This window comes from Lotus japonicus, chromosome 1 (genome assembly GCF_012489685.1).
Source record: "Lotus japonicus ecotype B-129 chromosome 1, LjGifu_v1.2".
NCBI classification, from domain to species: Eukaryota; Viridiplantae; Streptophyta; class Magnoliopsida; order Fabales; family Fabaceae; genus Lotus; species Lotus japonicus.
Window position 1 is genome coordinate 81,116,190 of NC_080041.1, and position 20,976 is coordinate 81,137,165.

Below are 20,976 nucleotides of genomic sequence, written 5' to 3' on the forward strand. Positions count from 1 at the left end.
CCTTCTTGCTGGCGAATATTATATAGGTCGTTGATCGTCACCGGCTGATTCTTATTCGCCGAGAATTGCACTAGAAACTTGGAAGAGAAGTCTCTGAAATTTGAAATCGATCCGCGCGGCAAAGTTGTGAACCACGCCATCGCCGTCGATTTGAACGTCGATGGAAACATCATGCACTTCACCGCATCTGACGCCGCAATTATCACCATCTTCGTATTAAAATACAGAAGATGATCCTTCGGATCGGAATCTCCGCTGTAAGAATCCAGAACTAACGTTTTCATGTTATCCGGAATCGCCACACTCTCGACATCTTCCGAGAACGGACTGAACTCAGCCACGGAATCTGCTTCTCTGCTTCCATCATCTCGCTGCTCGCGACAGTAGAAATCTAACTGAGCCTGTAGATGCTCATTCCGCTGCTGGATGTTGCCAATGCTGCGCATCAAATGGCGCCATTGCTCCTGTGTCACCGCCGGTTGTTGTTCCGGAGCAGGTGAATTCTCTGGTGAGCGCTCCAGAGATCCCACCTGTGAAGGCGATGGAGGAGGTGGTGGTACAGGAGGTGATGGAGGAGGAGAAGGCGATTGTACTCCTGTCGTTCGTACCGGAGAATCCAGGACCACACGATGAGACCGCCGAGGCGGCGAAATCCGCTGTCGCATTGGTGAATGATGTTGCCTCCTGCGTCGAGTCTCCATCCAAACCAGAAACGATGCAAACTCGATCGGAAAACCAATCACTAGTCACAGAATCAAAATCAGAAAACCAGAGAATTGCCTAATCACAATCAGAGGTAACTTCATGCACAATCAATCCACGTGAATGGGAGTAGAAAGGTTACAGTCCCCACAGACGGCGCCAAATGTTCTGGGAATGAACATTCAAGAGAGGTATAGTACCTAGAGGTAGAGGGATTGTGCTAAGAGAGAATCAGAATGAGAGAGAGTGTGCTGAATTTCGAGTGTTATTTCATCCAATGAGCCAAAAGTCCTCTACACTTGATAACTACCTCCTATTTATAGAGCTTGGGTACTACCTATTGGGCCAATTGGGCCTCCGAGGTCAAGGCCCATCTGAAGGCTAGGGCCCCGCCTCAGGGCGGGATACATGCTGGGCGTTGCCCCTCTAGGGGCTCGCCCAGTCCATTATGCAATTGAATAAAATCAAATAAAACACTCTTAATAACGGGTTTTATTGGGCAACGGATCAATCAGACGAGTTTTATTACAATCCAATCAACTTCGGATCAAATATCGAATTTAATAACAATCCACCCCACCCAACCCAAAACCCAAACATACAATAACAATATATTTTTTAATAGTTTTACCCAACTTACATGTAAATTCTAAAATCCAAATTTTATCTCATAGTTTCACTTTTCAAATTCTTCACTCTTTGTTTCAATTTTATTTGACATGTCAGAGAATGAAGATATCTAAATTTTAAGTGTCATGCATTATCATATTGATTAACTTGTTTCATTCCCGTAGTTGTTTTTCATGGTATCGGGCTATATGTCATTTTTGTTATACTATTTAGTACAATATTTGGTTTCTTTTTTATGCTATTTGGTACTATAATAGATTTACCAATTTTTATGATTTTTTTTTAATATTCCATATTTATTACTATTTTAATATAGCGATTCAATCAAACCAATCGAACCAACCCGAAGATCGTCAGATTGGGTTGGTTCAGGTTCGAAGGTGAAAATTCGCTAAATCCAACCCAAAACAATTTGATTGGTTCGTATCTTGATTAGCCTCAAAATACATCCAACCTAATGCATGTGCAGTCATAGACAAAAATACCCATTTATACTTATATTCTCTTAGTTATGTGATAAGAAAATTGATAAATAAATTATACTTATTAAAAATTAAAATTTATACATGCTTTAGCGGTTTTTATTAATTTGATGCTAATATACTACTATAAAATAATAATAATAATATTTAAAATTTAACTGATAATTTAAAAAAAAGAGAATATTATGGTTCTTAATATATATGAAAAATATATTATGTTGAATTCAATTTTTATACTTAGTCAAATACTAAACATGCAAGGTTGTGTTCAAAAAAACATGCAAGGTTATACACATAATTGAATTTGTGGTGGGATTAGCTTGCTGCCGTGTTTTGGGCTATGAAGGAACGTTACCCTTTTGTTTTTTTCCTTTCTCTATTTTTCAATTGCTCCCTGCTTGACTTATAACAGTGGATGTAATTTGTTTTTTTCCTTTCTCTATTTTTCAATTGCTCCCTGTTTGACTTATAACAGTGGATGTAATTTTATCCTGTCTATTTGAACTGTCTTTTTGTATTTAGGTGAGCACCCCTTGTGCTAATTTAAATACAAAAAATTCCTTTCAAAAAAAAAAAATACAAAAATTGACTTATAAAAAAAAAACTAAACTTTTAACAAACGCACACTTAACTTAATTGATGCATTTGTGTCTTCTGTCTGACGCTGGCCAGAAAATGCAGAATTTTTCATAATACGGCAAATCCATGGATTCTACGCCCTAAAAGCTTATAAGTAACATGTCAAACCTAATAGGATTAGCACATAGTAGAATCGCTGCATTTAATGTTTCTTTTTTCTTCAAAGATAGCCTTCTTTATTCAATGTATTATGTTAGCTGTACAAAGTACAAACTGCCGAAGATATCTAAGTTAGGTCCCTCAAGTTTTGACAAGCCTGCAGTCTCATTGCATAAAAGAGAAATCCCCATCTAGGAAACAGATATGGGTGTGAAAGGAGCAGAAAACCGAATGCTGAAAGCAAAATTAAGGGGATAAATAATTCCCCGTCGTTGATCTCCCACACAGATTTTAGAACTCTAAAATAACCCTGACAATCTATATTAAGATTAGTCCTTTTGCTGTAAGATACAACACATTGGAGATGAGATACTTTCTGCTGTAAAGATAAGGCATTGGAGCCTGTCTGTACAATATACTAGTGTTAGGTTAACACAAACCCAAAGATAATAGTAGCTCACAGCTACAATTTTAAGTGCACAAGAATCCCGGCCATCCTATTGAAGAATTAGCGAACATAATGTACATGTATGAACAAAACCCCGACGTCTTTATCCCTTATAATTTAAAGCCTGAAAAAGCTGAATCCAGGAATCTGATTGCCTCTTGATGTTCAGAAAGAATGTGATAATTCAATCCGCTCTTCTATTCCAGTATGAAAGAAGTCAAAATAGGCTTTCTATATTCAGGTAAAGCTGGTTGTCTGAAATGTTATTTCAGTATCCACAAGCCAAGAACTCATGGGATGAAACCCAAAACTCATGAAAGAAAGTGATATGATCAACATGTAAGTTTTATTAAGCACAATCTCAAGAATGTAGTCAGTGGGCAAACCTGTAAAAAGAAAAATGGAGGAATGTTCATAAATATTTCGGAAAATAATATGCAAGGAGGAAATATCATTAGTACTTAGTAGTTTTAATGCTGCCCATTATTTATGAATATGATCATTTTGGATGCTACTCATTAAGTATGATCATGAAATACAGTAGATTATAGGCTTTATTTATAGATTGACAAATACAGAGGCATGACTAAATATGGGGAAGAAAAATTTGCTACTACATTTAGAAAGAGTCCAGAAGAAACAATAGTCCTACTTTGAAGTTTGAACAAGATAAAAGTTTAAACTATCATCGCCCTAGAGAAAGGCAAGATTAGGGAAATTATACATGCAAGGACAGAGTGTCAACTATACTAAAAGAGATATGTGAGTGGTTTGCACAATGTTTATCCTGAAGAATAATTACTAGGCAAGTTCTAAGTTCTAAGTTTGGGTTTATTAGACAAGTCAATAAAACTAGCATGTGATTTGAAGTAGTATAGGTGTCAGCCTCTGATTTTTCTACTTTTAATTTAACAAATGTAGGTCTATATCAACCACTTAAGATGAGTGATTAACAGAAAATGGTTAATTAAGTTATAATGGATAATTAAAATGATTCAACTGATAAATGGGTTCAAAGTTAAACTGTGCTGGAGTATATACACTGACTGCACCTATATGTACAGGATCCAGTGACTAAACAGCTAACATAGTAATTAGATTCAGTTAGGGTGAATTAGTCACAGTTAGAGAGCCAGTTACAGTTAATTATGGTAGACTAACCTAACCAGAGTTAACACTAGATGTACATGTAATCTATCTCCTTGATCAATAACAAACATGGTAAAAGAGTCGTAATGACTAATATGAAATACCATTAGCAAGATAAATTTGACAAAATACCGACTCCTAAAAAGTTGTCTTAACTCAATAGTCACTTACTGAGCTTTAAGTTAATAAGTCCCACACATGCACAGACAAAAAAAGTCCACAAGCAGTAACAGTAGTACTTACTACTTTGAGTGGCAGTTTATGCTTTACGAATGATTTAAAAAGATGATATTCAAGTATCATATTAGGAAGACATTGTTAACCATTAGTAACTAAATAAAAAGTAGTTTATAGAGATTCTCTATAGGTATAAGCAATGAAGCACAAATGTTAAGCACTGGACAAAGAAAAAAAAGAATCAAGTGTCCTGAATGATTACCAGGAACAGTCATCACGGGGCAGCTCTAACTGTTAAAATTCCACATGCATCTTCATCTGCATTCTATTGTTATCTTTTCTGTTACTGTTTTGATTTTATATTTTTGTTGTGGCTAGTTTTCCGGAGCTGAGGGTTTTCTATAGAATAGACAAGGAGACTTCCATCCTTTGTGCCAGCTAAGAAGCATTCTTCTTGGGTTACTGCTAGAGATGTCAAAATCTTTCCAACTCCATGATATTTCTTAACAAGTTCAAGGGTGTTCATAGAGCGAACAACAATCTGCCCCTGGTCACCAGCAGCTACCAAAAACTCGCCACATTTGCTCAATTGGATAGTATTAAGGCGTCCATTGGATTCAGAGGAAGCAAGATGTTTTCCATTTATTGAATAAAGGTGCAAACTAAGATCATCATCAGCATAAATCACAATCTGACCATGCTGAGAGACAGCCAGCTTTGATATTGGACTACCTGCTGGATGCCTTAAGGATCTGACATATCTACCTTCTCGCAGGGTATGGAATACACAAGTTCCATCTTTCGATCCACTGATTATTATATCAAGCTCATGACTAACATATAAGCACGTTATTATATCATCATGCCCACAAAGGATATGACATGGAGTGTCAATTATGACATAGTTCTTACGGGGCAACTCAGACTGACTGTTGCGCATTCTCTTATCTGTGGTCTTACCACGAAAAACTTCCCAAACCATTACTGTTGTATCATAACTTCCGGTTGCAAGGATGTTTCCATCAGATGTAACTGCAGCGATACAATTTTGTAGTCAGACAGGATGATTGGAAATCACAAATTCAAAGGAAAATAAACAACAATGCTAACTAAAAGCTGTGAAATGATACACAAATTTCAGTGTTAGTAATCTTAAGATATAGAAAATGTTTCATTCAATTGATTCATCAAACAGCAAAGAAAGCATATTAGAATTAAATGGCTATAATAACTACAAACTTATGGCTCAAGAGGCCCAAGAAGACATCATATCTTTTAAGTGAGCACGCAAGATCACATGAGAAACTAGATTTCAGATACATGCCCATCTTCAACAAACAAGAGAGTACATTCCATTCCAGTAGATTATTGGATATTCATGGCTATCAGACTAGAAGCCTCACTAAATCATGTAACATACCTGCAATACAGCTAACCACATCCTTATGCTGTCGAATACTCTGAACCATTCTACCATCACTTAATGATATGACCTGAAAACTATTTTCCCAATTGCCACATGATATTAAGAAATTCTCGGAGGGTGTTTGCATTGTTGCAAAGCATTGTTCTCCAAGTTCAACATTTTCTGGCACAGGAATCCCAATTTTACGTGGAGAAAGTGCGTCAGAACCAACTCCAAAGAATGGGTCCTGCAGAAATTGGAGGTTGTTTCAATACTCATCCAACAGATCATAATTCTAATCAAAGCTAAAAGCCTAAAACAAATGAAACAACCAATCCAAATGTATTTCAGTTTCTGGTGAAACCAAGGCCTAACCTGGGAACCAGAGAATGTAAAATTTCCACCAGATTGCAGTTGAGTTGTCAACCACATCTTAACAGACAAGTTGAGACCCTCATCCACAAGCACAATGTTCGAGTCCATCAGACCAACATAAAGTATAGCTGATGAAGAATGGCTTGCATTACAAACAATGGAAGTCAAACTGATGGAATCAGGAGCAAAGTACAGTGGATGTGCAATTGGAATAGGTGGCCCTCTTCTTGGGTGTTTCTTACGAAACATCTGGATTGGAGTCTGACCAAAGTTGGCTATTTGATCTTCTATAGCAGATCTTTGCAAATCATCTTCCATTGTTTCCAGATCGACAGCTTCTTCATAGGTTAAGTAGTAGAAGATGTTTGCTGCCTGTAATCCAATGTTAAAATTTTAACAACTAACCTGAAGATTTTACACTAAAGCCAAATCTATTTTGTATGAATTATTAAAAGAAAAAAATTGTGAAGATTAAGGTGTACCTCTACAGCAGGTTTACCACGTTGCTTGTAACCAAATACCAAATCGATCCAGTGATGGAGATTTGAACTAACATATTCACTTTCAAGGGCCTCACGATTTCTCCTAATGAATTCTTCTGGTGAACCCTGTGCAAACAAATTAAAACTGAGTCCTTTCTGTCCAGTAAATTAGAATTAGTTAGAATTTCTGGTCGTCATTTCTATTTCATGAATATTTCAATTGGGCCGTTTGGAAAAACAGCTTAATTAAGCGCTTATGGTCATAAGCGCTTATGATATAAGCTATTTTTAAAAATTTATTGAAATAAATTAAAAATAAGCTGTATATAAGCATAAGCTGTTTTTCATAAGCTGTCCTGAGTAGCTTATGAAAATAAGCTGAAAATAGCTAATGGCAGGCCATAAGCTGTTTGCATAAGCTCTCCCAAACACTGGTATAAGAGCTTATGCTGCCAGATAAGCTCAAATAAGCTCTTCCAAACTGGGCCTAAGTTAATAATTTGCTTTATCATGCAGTGCGAGAAGAGAATAAAAGAAAAAGAATAAAACCCTCTGGAATCAATACCTATTATTCAAAATACAATTTAGTCCCAAAAAGATGTTACTTGTATTGCTTCGATATTAAAAAGTTTCCATTTACACAAAATAGGTCCCTGTAGAGGTGAACTAGTTTGCAAGTTATGTTGATAAAGTGAATTTCTTTGCAACTTGACAATTTCAGTGACTAAGGTCCTGTTTATTTGCAGTTTTCGAAAACTGTTTTCTATTTTTAAAAATTGAAAAATTAAAATAAATTGTTTGTGTTCTCAATACCTGTTTTTTAAAACAGTTCTAATTTTTAGTTTTTAAAACTAAAATCTGAGAACAGCTTAGATGTTTTCTGTTTTTAGTTTTCAAATCAAAGTTTTTTTAACGTTGTAAAACATCTCACTCAAACAGTTTTTTTCTTTTTGAAAAGCAGATTTTAAAAATTGTTTATAAATACAGAATCAAAAACAGAAATCAAACAAGCCCTAATTTGTTTAGACTATAGACAAATTTTCAGGACCTTATTGTATATTTGTTTATATTTATTTTTTCATCTTACATGCCTAAAGCTGAACGTGTTTTACTGGATGCTTTAATCTGACAGAATAGACACATCTGAAAGGTACAGAGGTCAGTCAGATAACGAATATTTTTGAAGACATTGCACTTTGAAAGAACTACGCTAGAGTTTAATTTAATTATATTAAATTACGTATTCCAAGTTCAAAAAAAAAAATTACGTGTTCCTGATTGATGTGTGAAAATTTATTATGACCTATATGTCATCCACTGAAGACCATGTACCTTACAACTAATATTTTCCCCATTCTAACATTATATCCTTGGTTTAGTCTGCATACATAATAAGATAAATAATTAAATATTAATGATATGTTATAGGTAAGACAGCCTTATAATGGTTTTCCTTATGATCACCACTTGCTTGTTCCAAGTTTCCCACAGCTTGGATAGTGTGCTGCAATGTGTAAATTGCTCATTGCTTTACATAGTGAACTTCGGAGGTGCCCTTTTGAAAGAGTTCTTGTAGGTTCACCTCCATAAAGCATTTTACAGAGTAAGGTCTTAAAAGATGTACATTTTTTAGGTGCAAAAAAGATACGATTTCTATTCTTTGACTTTTGTGGGTAGAGAATATATTAATCCTCAAATGTCCAAATTCAGAATCTCTTTTTGGTACCCTCAAAATTATCATTACTTTGGGAAAGAATCTCAAATCCTAGTTTATTACTGGATAGAACAGGATTGTTCATCTTACATCTTTGGAGCAAAGCTCACAGATCATGTGACGCAGTTTAAAGAGATTACTCTTGTAGATCTTCAAAGAGGGGTTATCACATTTGTTAGGCAATTAATACAAATAATTCAAATCACCGTTGATCTTTGAATTCCAAAGACAAAATCTGATAAATGCTCGGTGATGTGAAAGATGATGGATATAATATGCAGGTGCCAAACAATAGGTTTGAACATCATATACACAGTTGAAAATCGGACAAAGTTGTGTGGTAATATATTAACATTTTCCAGCTTTATTTGAGTATGTTGTCTTTGTTCTGCATTGTTGATTTTAGGAAATTAACGTACCTTAGCCCACGGAGGGAGGCAAACATCTGTAATAGGTTCACCATCCTGTTTAACTCCTAGATGATAAGAGTTTGAATTGACAAGAAACTCAGGCAGGTAAAAGAACTCAGGTATTAACTCCTTCACATCACTAGTATTTGTAAGGCAATTTTTGTATGTGCCCTCAATGCTTTGAAACAGGCGGTCAGCATGATCAAATTTACCCCCCTAAGAGATAAAAAGGAGCATTAAAAAGAGAACCATGATGGAATGCAAGTGACGGGGAAATAAGTTATAAACAGAAAGACTGAAACAAAGTTACAAACCTTATTTACTGAATAACTGATTACATTGGCAAACCTTATTTACTGAATAACCAATTACATTGTGTTAGAAATCATAAGTTTGAACCACACACCACAAAACCTTAGGCTTAAGGCAATGGGTGTGTGTGTTCTTTATTATATATACACATGTACACTAGCTAATCTAGCCAATGTGGGACTTCTTTGAGTCTCCACTTGGTATTCTCTAATACATTGTAGAATAACTAAAAATCTAAGCAAACTAACTGAACAGCTGTCCAGCAGGTACCAGGAAACTAATAAGAGCCTAGAGTGTGTGATCCAATGTGTGCGAGTGTACAGAGGGTGTATACACTAGCATTAGCAGGAAGAAACAGCACGACAAAATCTGACATCGGAGTATCTTAGTATTTGAGTTAGGCCTAATTTTACCCAAAAGCTAGCTCAGGGGGAGGATTGCTTTACCCATTATAAGGACTACTTTGACCATATCTCTGGCAAATTGTGCTCATAATCCAGTCCATCATGATAGGTCAAAGCATATACTAAACGACATTTCATTAGGGAGAAACTAGACAACAATTTGATCGCTACAACTCATGTTCCATCATATCATCAATTGGCAGATGTGTTAAAGGACTTCCTACAAAGCAGTTTCAGGAGCATACTAGCAAATTGAGAATGACAGATATCCACACACTAGCATGAGAGAAGGGTTGGGAATTATCATTACTCCTTCTACAGCCATATCTCCTAATTAATTCTGGTTGAGAAGTCCCACTAGGGATATGGCTAAATAAGTCGTTATATAGGGTAGAGCAACTCTCACCTCTAAGCTAGCTTTTGGAGTAGAGTTAAGCTAAAATGAATTCAAAGATGGTATCAGAGTCTATCCTAGACTGATTATTGGAGACCACATTCATTACTGCAAGATATTCAGTCCTGGGCGTGAGGGGTGTATTGAGAAGTCCCACATTGACTAGAGATATGACTAAGTAAGTCCTATAGCAGAGCAACCTCACCTCTAAGCTAGTCTTTGGGGTAGAGCAGGCCTATCCCGAATTCTACAAATTCCTATGACATATTAGTACAGTTGTATAGCTTTGGTACTGGAAAGTAGCAATAAAGGTTGCTATATAAATGTAAATACCTTTGTCCATGAAACAGTTCTATAGCTTTGGTTCAAAAACTTTTCCTCTTCTTTCAAGTATGCATATGGTTTATTTTTATGATTGCGAGTGCAATAAGTAGAACAGTAGATTTGTGCTTTTACTATACAAATTCGGTTAACTCTATTATAGTTAGAATTCTGTTAATAATTAATAGACAAATTCGTTATTAACTTCACATTCATACATGCACACTATATATGTCCTTCAGATTCATTAATGCAAACTCATTAGAATTTTTTCAGAGAAGCATATCTCTATTTTCTCTCACTTTCATCTTCTATCAATGGTTATGATTTGATACAAGAAAACAACAGCTTTAACCCCTATTTATCTGGGAATTAGGATAAGTACTAAACTCCTAGTCCTAATCAAGTACCGGAACAAATAACTTACTATAGATAAGATGAAATCACTGAGAATACAGTAAGGTTCCAGTTGTAAATATAATGTTTAAAGCAATTCTTAGTCTTCGCCTAAGAGGCTTTTGAAATATTTGGTTCCCAATATTAGAATTTGGGAGGCCTAACTCAACCCAAAAGCTAGCTCAAGAGTTGAGGACTGTCTTCCCATATATAAGGGCTATCTTAGCCATATCTCTAGTCAATGTGGGACTTCTCGACATCTACCATTTCTTTAGGATAGACTAGAGTGTGTGGTCCACTGTGTGCGAGTGTACAGAAAAATTGAAGTATTGAAGGATCAAGAGAGAGAAATTGTATGATTAATAGAAGTTACAGTTTATAATTTAATCTAACCAGACACCACCCAAAAGTAAGAATTATTGAAGGAATAGGAGGAAGTTCTGGTTCCCACTAGGGTGCACAATTTATTTTTTTGGTCCACCGGTGGTCCATTGTTAATTACCGTTAGATCTTGGAATCTAGAAATATTCTTTAGATGGATGGCTAGGATCAAAAGGATGATAAAAGGGTGAAAATGTAATATTCTTTCTTTTATTAATTAAGGGATAAAACAAAAATATAATTTCTGGGATTTCCTAACCAAAACAAAAATAAATCCTGGGTGGGTGAGGGTAGCACTTGTGAGGTCTCGCCGGAGAAGACGGTGGTGCGCGGCGGCGCTGTCGCCGGAAGTGAAAGGGGGTCTTGTTCCTCTCGAGGCCAGGAACACGATCGTGGCGTCCGTTTCTCCAAAATCTCAGCCATGTGTTCAGAAGAGCCAGTTGCAGGTATAGTGGCTCGCCAGAAATCGCTTCCGGCGGCAGAACGGAAAATTTGTTGAGGGGTTTTGTTGCGGATGATGAGGGGAGTACGATGGTGGTGTTGGTTCCTCCAAATGATGAGTGGTTCGCCGGAGATCAGGAGGAGAAGGTAGCGGTGGTTAGGGTTTCGTTTTCCCTGTCCCTTGCGTTGGTGGCGTCGCTCATGGTCCCGGGCGTGGGTGATGGTAGCTATGGCTGCCATGCTTGCCGGAGAAAGGAGGAGAGGCAACGGTGGTGATGACTCGTGAGGAAGAAGGTGATGGTGGTCGTGTTTCCATGGTGGTGCGCGCGTGGGAGGAGAAGGAAGAGCCAAGGTGGTGGTGGCTGGCTTCGTTGATTGAAGAAGAAGAAGAAGTAGACATGGTGAGGTGATGAGTGATGAGTTGCAGGAGGTAAAAAGAGAAGAAGAAGATGCTGTGGGGGAGAAAGAGAGAAATCTTTGAGGGTTGGATCTGATCTGGTGGAGAAGATCCAGATCTGAAATGTTTAGGTTTTAACTTTTTTTTTTAATATTTTGTAAATTACTTAAACACCCATGGTCCATGGGTGGACCAAAAAAATAAATTGTGCACCCTAATGGGAACCGGAAGTTCTTGATCTGTTTGTTCTTTTATCATGTTGCATGGTGCGTGTATATACTCCCCCCAACCAGTGGCTTTATAAGAAGTTTTTAATTTATATTGGAATATATGAACTATTATTGGGTGATCAATCAAGCTTCAGCTTTTAGGAGAATTGATTTTTTAAATGACTATGTTGTCTAGGGATAACTGTTACTTAATTTTAGTGTCTTATCTTTTCAAGAACCATATCTTATTCTGAGGGGATTTATCTAAAGCTATGAAAGCTCTATGTTCCCTATTTGATTATGACTAGGAGTGTAGTACTTCATATAAATTAGGATTAGTGCTACGCCTTTTGGATCACATTATAATATACCATATCAGTTTAATATCCTATTATTCTGAGTCTATCTTCTCTTTCGCTCCTTCCTTAAATGAACATTATAATTTCAACATCAAAGTTATTTACTGAAAGAAGAGGGAATGGGAGGACAGTTGACAACTTTAGCTTTCACAAACTAATTGCAGTATACATAATTTGTTAGACATTTCAAAGTTAGACATTAACAGAACAATATCTACAGCAGCAGTGAACTTTTGCCTTGTAAATAGAAGTTGCACTAAATACAAATTACATAATGCTTAAAAACATGTAATGAAGTGTGATACCTGCAGATTACGGTGAAGAGAGGTAAAGGGCTCCAATCTAAGAAGGTAATAAAGCACAATGCCCATACTTGAGTAATGAGATCCATAGTAGAAACTGCATCAATCGACAAACCTCAGTACATGAGAGAATGTGTCTGTGACTGTACATGTGTAAAACATATTAGATGAGTGTATGCGATGCAGGAATTTGTTCCCACATCCCAGCATCAATAAGGTTAGTGGCTTTGCAATGCAGTTATGATATTAATAATACCTTTGGCTGGATTTGATTGCCTATGTTTTTAATAAACATACACTTCGCATTTTCTACAAACTTTCAAGTTATCATTTCTTCTTCTTCTTCATGTTTCATACTTTTTCATTTAGTATTAGAATTTGGGTCAGGCCTAACTCTACCGTAGAAGCTAGCTTCGGGGGCAAGAGTTACTTAAAATGGCCATATCTCTAGTCAATGTGGGACATCACTCAACACCCCCCCTCACGCCTAGTGCTAGACATCTGAAGCGTGGAATTTAGAAGATTGGAGGTGGTCTCCAATAGGCTCCGATACCATCTTAGAATTTGGGCTAAGCCTATCTCTACCTCAAAAGCTAGCTTAGAGGTGAGGATTGCCCTCCAGTTTACAAGGACTTATCAGGCCAAATCTCTAGTTGATGTGGGACTTCATGACATTTAGGTTTTCTTGCACTTTTGGACCTCATAGTTTAGACTAAGAGTGATTTTGGTCCATGAATGTATAGGATGTTTATTTTTCATTATATCTAAAAAATCATGAGTCATCTATATGAGCTAATCAAAGTTGTGGATAAAAGGGAATGTAAAATAGATTTATTTTTTACGAGATGATGGATTACTACTGTGAAAATGTGAGTGTATTTATGCTTAATAGTTTGTAACCGTGGTTGAAGTCGGACAGATTTGCCATGCTTGATGAAATTGTGGATTATGTAAATTCCTAAGGCTCCAGGTGAGAGTATGATTTTTATGAGAAGTATGCACTCTACATATACAAACATACATACAAGCATACATTCATATATGGAATATAGTTAGTAGTTTTGTAGCTTTGGCAGCTGTGCCTGTTTTTCTCTTTTCCTTTTGTTTCTTTCTTCGTGTATTGGTTGAACTATGCGCTCTACATATACATACATACATACATACAAGCATACATTCATATATGGAATATAGTTAGTAGTTTTGTAGCTTTGGCAACTGTGCCTGTTTCTCTCTTTTCCTTTTGTTTCTTTCTTCGTGTATTGGTTGAAGTACCCCTTGTACTTCCTTAATATTTATTTGGCTTTTTAAAAAAATATATGGAATATGATAAATTCACACCAGGTGTTAAACTTCTCCACTTATTCTACTTAATAGCTTTTTGTATAATGCAAAATTAATAAATTCATCTATATTAAATCATGTTCATGTGATAATATCTTTACGATCATGTATATCAAATTTCATAAAATGTAAACATCCGTAGTATGTTATTTAATAAAGGATGTTTACTTATAGTTTAAATATGTTATCATGGAAGAAGTGCAATGAAATATCAACTAGATTTTGATTTGCAATATGTTTAAACCTGATCTACTTGATACGAGCTTCAACAAAAAGTAGAGCAATTAAGCATCAAACAGTGAATTGGTTAATTTCGCATTCTACATAAATTTATTAAGGGTAAATTTTTTGACATCTAGCATCAATTGTTCTTGTCCATAAGAGCATATCAAAGGAAGGAGGGAAAGGAACTAATCTTGACTCTGCAACTATACATGAATGGTCAATATTAGATTTCAGTTAAGTTGTAAAGCCAATATTGACTGATCATGTATGATTATGACTGATATGTGTGTATGAGATAAATAAAGGATCATAATAAATCTACCAAGCATGATAATTACCTAGGTATATCGGGGTCACAGAAGTTACGGTATCTATCTTCAAAAACCTAAATGTAAGAAGCACACACCAAGAATTTTAGTTAGAAAATAAAGAAGACCAATCTAATAAATATTTTAAAAAACAATAAAACCAACTAACCTCAAATCGTTTAGTATCAAGTGCTCCAACAGGCTTTGACAGATCTCGAAATGTAGATGATCTGTTATAATCAAGAACCTCTGACGAGTAATCAGCCAGGACCCAAGGAAAGACAGGATACTGGGTCAAATCATTATAAGATCTTCCAGCAAGTGTATTGAGAATCATCAAATACTCAAAGTTTGTTATGTCCCTTCTCCTCCAGCTTTCTCTGGCAGTTTCAACCATTTCTTGTGCTACTCTTCGATCTACAAAATTAATAGATCCACTCTTATCCCTTCCACTTCCTTTGGATAGTGAATATTCATTTCTTGTAGTAACAATCAAGTTTCCTATATCTTTTGCATCCTTCTGTGATGCAAAGTTCAGAAATACAGGGGAAACAGAATCACTGAAGAAAATCTCTATCGCAGTATATCTGAGCAAATACCGAGTCCAATGAACAGCTTTTATCTGAAAAGATAATAAAAGTGTTGAATTAGTATCCATATTATTAGAATTTGGGAGGCCTAACTCAACCACAAAAGCTAGCTCAAGAGTTGAGGGTTGCTCTACCCTTTATGAAGGCTATCTATGTCATATCTCTAGCCAATGTGGGACTTCTAACACATCTTCTTAGATAATCTCTTAAGATTAGTTTCCGTGTTCTTTCTATCTTATGATTTGGGATAGAAATGTAAGTAAACTGAAATTAAAAGAAGTGTATCATTTAGAATCTGAATTGTAGAGTATGTGTAACTATTTATAGAGTTGTGAAGCTACTGGTAGGTTCCAACAGAAGGTTAACTAACTCTCAACAAACTCAGCTACAGTCTAAAACTGACTAGCGATTATCAAAGTTATAACACATAAGGGAACAGTTAACAATATAGAACATTAAAGAAAAGAGTGAGCGAGAGACACATATCTCTAACAATCTGTTTCCTTATTTAATAAGGATTATGAGTGTAGTAATCATCCTAAATAGATTCCCTGCTTATCAGGATCAGAAGTCTTATAGTAGTATCAATCAGGCTTGTTAATAGCGCGTCATAGCTGCGCAATAGCGCTATAGCGTAGTGCCCTGGGGGTGCACCACTACTCCACTATTCACCGCTATTTGCTGCTATAGCGCCACAATAGCGCTCGAAATAGCGTTTTTTGGGCGAGCCTCTACGCTACGCTATCCACCATTAACAACCCTGGTATCAATAAGGGTTAGTGCTTGTCTTTTGTATCACATCACATCTTGTATCACAAAGTCCTTGTTCTTTCTCTTCTCTCTCATCTTAAACCCTATAACATGGTATAAAAGTATTATCACCCTCCATGACATATTCTGTCACTATTCCACAGAGGAGTTCCCAAATGTCAGGAACTCTACTATAATAATATTATCTTCACAATTCTTTTCTTTTCCTCATCAATGCATGAATTCTACCCACCTTTTCTCTCTCAACCGTTTTTCATCTCTGGTTTCCAAATCCTGCACCTCTGTTGAACTATATAAAAAATACTTATGATATTTTATCTTTTCCTAGTTTACCTTAGATTATCTCTTTCAATTAGTTTCCACTTTCCATATTTCTTTATATCTCAAGAATTGTTTCCTTATTTATTTAATTAGGATTAGAATCTAGTAATTACCATAATAAGTTTCCCTATTTGATTAGGAAAAGGAGTCGGGTTAGCGCTTTACTTTTTGTATCACAGCTCATATATCATATTCATATCAAAACGGAAGTTTTTGTTCTTTCTGTTCTTTCTTTTCTTATCTAAAAGACTAAAACCTTATAATCCAACACAAAGAACAAGTCCCCCCCAAAACCCAAAAAAAAAAATGACAACAGAATAATCTGGTTTCAATCTGAAAGGATGACAAAATTTGGAAGACAATGAAACGAATAAACCAACCTTGGCCATGCTCCATCTACGATGCCGTTTAACACACCTCAAAACTTTAACAGCCCCATGCCCATTTAATACCTCTACGTTACCAACTGTAATTCCCTTCTGAAGATCCATATTAGAAGCAGGCCACTTCAATGATCTTTGCTTTTGATCAGACTTGGTCAGATCAGAATTAGCTGAGGAATCGAAGTTCCTAAAAACAGATGATCCACCAGTACCTTCCACCAAGAATTGAGCAAAGAAATGCAAAACATTTTTCATGACTGCCAAATGACCTGCTAATTTTCTCTTTGGGGTTACAAGAACGCATGGAATTGACACAAGCACCTGAAAACAGAAATTAGATATGACACATGTCAGACTCCTGTCAAATACCAAAAGAGCATATTCTTTGATACCACATACCTCACTGGCTTCTGTCTCAGCTGAAGAGGAAGTCTCTTTTCGTTCTTGCATAGTATCCTTTCTGTCACTGGTATCCTTTGATAAGTCAGATGATTGGCAATCTGAATGATCGGGGAGAATTGGAGTCTTCTGTCCACTTATTTCATTACTTGTTTCATTGGCATCCATGATCCCCTCATCAGTTATTTTTCTCATCCCTTTCAGCAAGAGCTGCTTCATTTGTTCAGGTATTTTACCCACAAAACCAGGATTACTTTCATTGACAGGAGTACCACCCCCACTAGCAGTGGCAGAAAGAAGATTGCAAAGATTTTCATCAAAATGGTAATTTTGCCTTAGTTTCAGCCTCCGTCGCCAAGTGTCCTCTGTCTTGTCAAGTTTCCAGTGTGTTACAACACAATTTGGAAAAGGATTAGTAGACCATGGACCTCTTTCATCAATTAATGAACGCAACATGTGTATCCATTTTTCCTGTAAAAGCAACCCAAACTGTTTATCCACAAACTAATATTAAATTTAACACCTTTTACAAGAAGAAAATCAAGGCCAAAAATATATATATTATAAATAATAAAACAATAAAGGATGTTATGCATACAGCAACATTTTGCTGCTCCTCGTCATAAGTAAGCTGGAATTCAACTCTTCTGCTATCTTCCGAAGCTAGAACAGAGTTTAAGCTATTTTGTATCTCATCTTCAAAAGCTTTCTTACTAGTAGATTCTGCCAAGGTGTTTTCATCTATTCTGGAATGGAGTTCCTGTATCTGCTGGGTGCGGTCAGTTTTTGACATCTTCATATAATTGGCTTCATCACTGACCTGAAAAGTGAAAAAAAGAAGTTAAAAACGCAAAATTAGCGTATATAGTCATAGTGAAAAACAAGGGCTGAAGAGAAGGTGGGACTTATTTGAGTCTCCACTTGGTATTCTCTAATACTCCCCCTTCAAGTGATACTCTTGTCAATCACAAGTAATGAAAAAAAAGAACTTTTATTCAATCTCTCAAATTCTTTGTTCTTTCTTCCCCTTTCCTAATACATGATTGAAGTATAAAATTCTTACACAACCATTTTTGGAAATTTCATATTCATCCAAATTAATTTTTAACTGATAGAGTAGAAATGCATAAAAGGTAACTTACAGCATATTTTTCAAATAATTAGATATATCAACCATCTAAATATGAACTTTCTCTTGATTAAATTAACTCAAAGGCATTGAACTCCCCCCCTCAAACACACTCACCCCCCCCCCACCAAAAGAAGAACAAGTCACACACATCTGTTCAACAAAATATTTTATTCAGTAAAGCATTTTGCATTTTGAGACATACTGCAGCCAGAACTCGATCCTTTTGAATTAAATTTTGTATGGATCCTGCATCTTTAAAGTTATAGCTAGGATCCAAGGTGTCATCTCGGCTCACAATACTAGTAGCAAGCATTGATTTTCCAATATTGACAGTCTCTCGAATCAAATGTGATAAAAGATGAAAGCGAGCACCATCATCCAGCATTCCATACTGTGACCTAACAAAAAGCAGCACCCTACCAACATCCAAACATAAAGTTAGTTTCTGATGGGTTTATAATCTTAAAACTTAAGAATTGACCATATTTGTTACCAATAATTAGAAAATTTATAAACTTGCTCTCATGTAATCAGTAAAAAATATTACCAGATAGTAAGCTGCAACCTACTCTTGCTTTGCTCATCATCAGCAGTTAAAAGGCAAGGCAAAAGTGAGGTGAACTGTTGAACACACCGTGATGCCCTTTCAAGAGAAGATTTGCACAGATATAGAATAACAAGGCGATAAATAATTCTAGGGCACCTCTCTCCTCGTAAAACCATAGCTTTATCAACGTTTTTGTTAGGTTTTGCAGTCAAAGCAGTGCCAATCCCTCCTGATACAACAACTGCAGCCACTTCAGCAGCAGGAATGTTCAGTGACTCAACTAAACCACGTGCCCTTTGACCAAGAGATGGTCCTGCAAATGACGATGATTTGGGTAACGTGTTGCTGGGTCCTTTACCGTTCATCTTGCCAATAACAACCCACAACTTGTCATATAGATTCCACCATTTCTCATCAATTGACTCATCATTTGGTATTGACTGCCTAAAATTCCGTGGTTTTCTGAAAGAGTACAGGACCAAATTGTAAATACTATTATTTGCCAAGCATTAGATAATCATATTCGTGTATGAAGTGCTAGGAGGGGGATAACAAGATTCAACATTTTAATACCTCGATGTTTGCTCATCAGCATCTCCTATCAACACTTCCTTTAAGGCAGAGCTGTACTCCTTGTGACATTCAATTTCCAAATCAAGGTGAGAATCAAAGTCACATCCAAAGAACTGCCACAAAGAAAAAAAACAAATCTTCAATAAATATATCAATTTTGAATGTTTTAATAAATGCTGGAAACATTAGGTCTATATAAAAATCAAAACACGATAGAAGACCTAAATCTTTCCTAAATGCTATTAAAGACATGTCATGATCCAATTGCAGGCTCAAAGGCCTCATATATATGATAATGGAACTCATTAAGAGAAGGACCCTTTGTTATTTTTTGTCCTCCTTGGATTTGTCCAGTTTTGGAAACTTTTTTTTTTGTAGCACCATAAAGGTAGGGATGAAAATAGAGGTTCAATTTGTGATGGTGTACTTGTGACTCTGCTTTGTGTAGGTTGAGTAGAGTGCCAATACATCAATGCAGAAATCCTTGCCTACCAAGCTTCTATGAGATTTACTTGTTTTGTTGGCATATCTACAATACTTACACAACAGCTGTTTCAACAAAATTTGAGTATGCTGTTGCACTAGGCACCTTTAACTTTTTATATGTTTTTATAAGGATATCTCATCATCCATGCATTGAATTCATTTTTCTCAAAATGCTGCATTTTATCAAGGAAAAATAGATTATAATTCATACAATAAAACTGTAGGTAAAACAAGTACCGGGAGTTCTTTATCAATTTCGGAGATCAGCATTTCATCAATCAATTTCAGAAGGTACAATGTATTATCTCGACAGGGTTGTGACATGAAAATATTATCCACCGATGAAAGATCCACCATATTGCGAATCAAATCCTCATATATATCACGAAGAAAGAATCGATATGAATTTTGACCCTACATAGAGAAGTTTTAAACAAAACCATCACTTGAATGATATAAGCTGACTATATAACAAAACTAGAATAATTCTCATAAACACACTCATGCATTACTCATAAACACATTCTTGCATTAATGTCAAAGAGTAGTTCGGTTCCAACATACTTCCTTGAAGTCCATAAGAAGGAAATTGACTGTCTCTTCCAACTGTTGCCAGCCACCTTTTACAGAATGCAAATAGTGACATAGAACAAGAGAATACAAATTTCTCACCAAAAGCAGCTCATCCATCCCACTGTCACCTTGATTCAGTAACTTGGCCTCGTTGTCTTTTAACACACCAAGCTTTATAGAAGATGTTAGCCAGGTATTCCACCCATATTCCTATTAACAGTATTATCAATCAAAAACAAATCATCAACCCATCACCTGTTAACAAAAAATATGAACTTTACAAAAATCATACCATAAAAGCTTCAACATTTGAAGCATTTGAATCAAGGAGGTCAAGTATATCTCTGATAATTTTTATTCTTGCGGACGCATCCTCACAGCCAGAGAGATATCTGAAAATCGTAGGTAACATCTGAGGAAGTAAAAAGTGAGAACTACTGCCCTTGCTTCTCACCCTCTCAAGGTGGTTGTGTCTTTGTAAAACCTGTAAACCACCGTTTTCTTTAGTGTCTGCCAGCAAGTGACGATCAAATAAGCATCGTAATGACTAATTTACTCAGTCTTCTTGAAACTTAATTAACTTGAACCCTTCTAAAGCACACCACTTAAATCCTTATAAAGTTATGATGCTGTTCCAAAACTATTGTCTGAATGAATACTGAACCAACAGGAACAAATTAAGAGAAGGGTCCATATGAC

At 36.0% G+C, this 20,976-nt stretch overlaps 1 protein-coding gene across 3 annotated transcripts in view; it reads right to left on the minus strand.

The window, feature by feature from the left end:
- Positions 1-2,787: 2,787 nt before the first annotated feature.
- Positions 2,788-20,976, minus strand: part of LOC130719456 (BEACH domain-containing protein B) — a 38,625-nt gene continuing 20,436 nt past the window's right edge. For all 3 annotated transcript variants that reach the window (XM_057570084.1, XM_057570088.1, XM_057570092.1), the window contains 18 exons: positions 20,570-20,761; positions 20,269-20,487; positions 19,942-20,118; positions 19,219-19,331; positions 18,646-19,107; positions 18,301-18,514; positions 17,565-17,786; positions 16,967-17,437; positions 16,565-16,888; positions 14,672-15,124; positions 14,533-14,579; positions 12,632-12,725; positions 8,722-8,928; positions 6,589-6,714; positions 6,107-6,478; positions 5,747-5,978; positions 4,589-5,358; positions 2,788-3,386 (listed from right to left, as the gene is read on the minus strand). In XM_057570084.1, the coding sequence (XP_057426067.1) occupies positions 4,670-5,358; positions 5,747-5,978; positions 6,107-6,478; positions 6,589-6,714; positions 8,722-8,928; positions 12,632-12,725; positions 14,533-14,579; positions 14,672-15,124; positions 16,565-16,888; positions 16,967-17,437; positions 17,565-17,786; positions 18,301-18,514; positions 18,646-19,107; positions 19,219-19,331; positions 19,942-20,118; positions 20,269-20,487; positions 20,570-20,761 (4,614 nt within the window). In that variant the 3' untranslated portion in view covers positions 2,788-3,386; positions 4,589-4,669. The remainder of the gene's footprint in view (positions 3,387-4,588; positions 5,359-5,746; positions 5,979-6,106; positions 6,479-6,588; positions 6,715-8,721; positions 8,929-12,631; positions 12,726-14,532; positions 14,580-14,671; positions 15,125-16,564; positions 16,889-16,966; positions 17,438-17,564; positions 17,787-18,300; positions 18,515-18,645; positions 19,108-19,218; positions 19,332-19,941; positions 20,119-20,268; positions 20,488-20,569; positions 20,762-20,976) is intronic.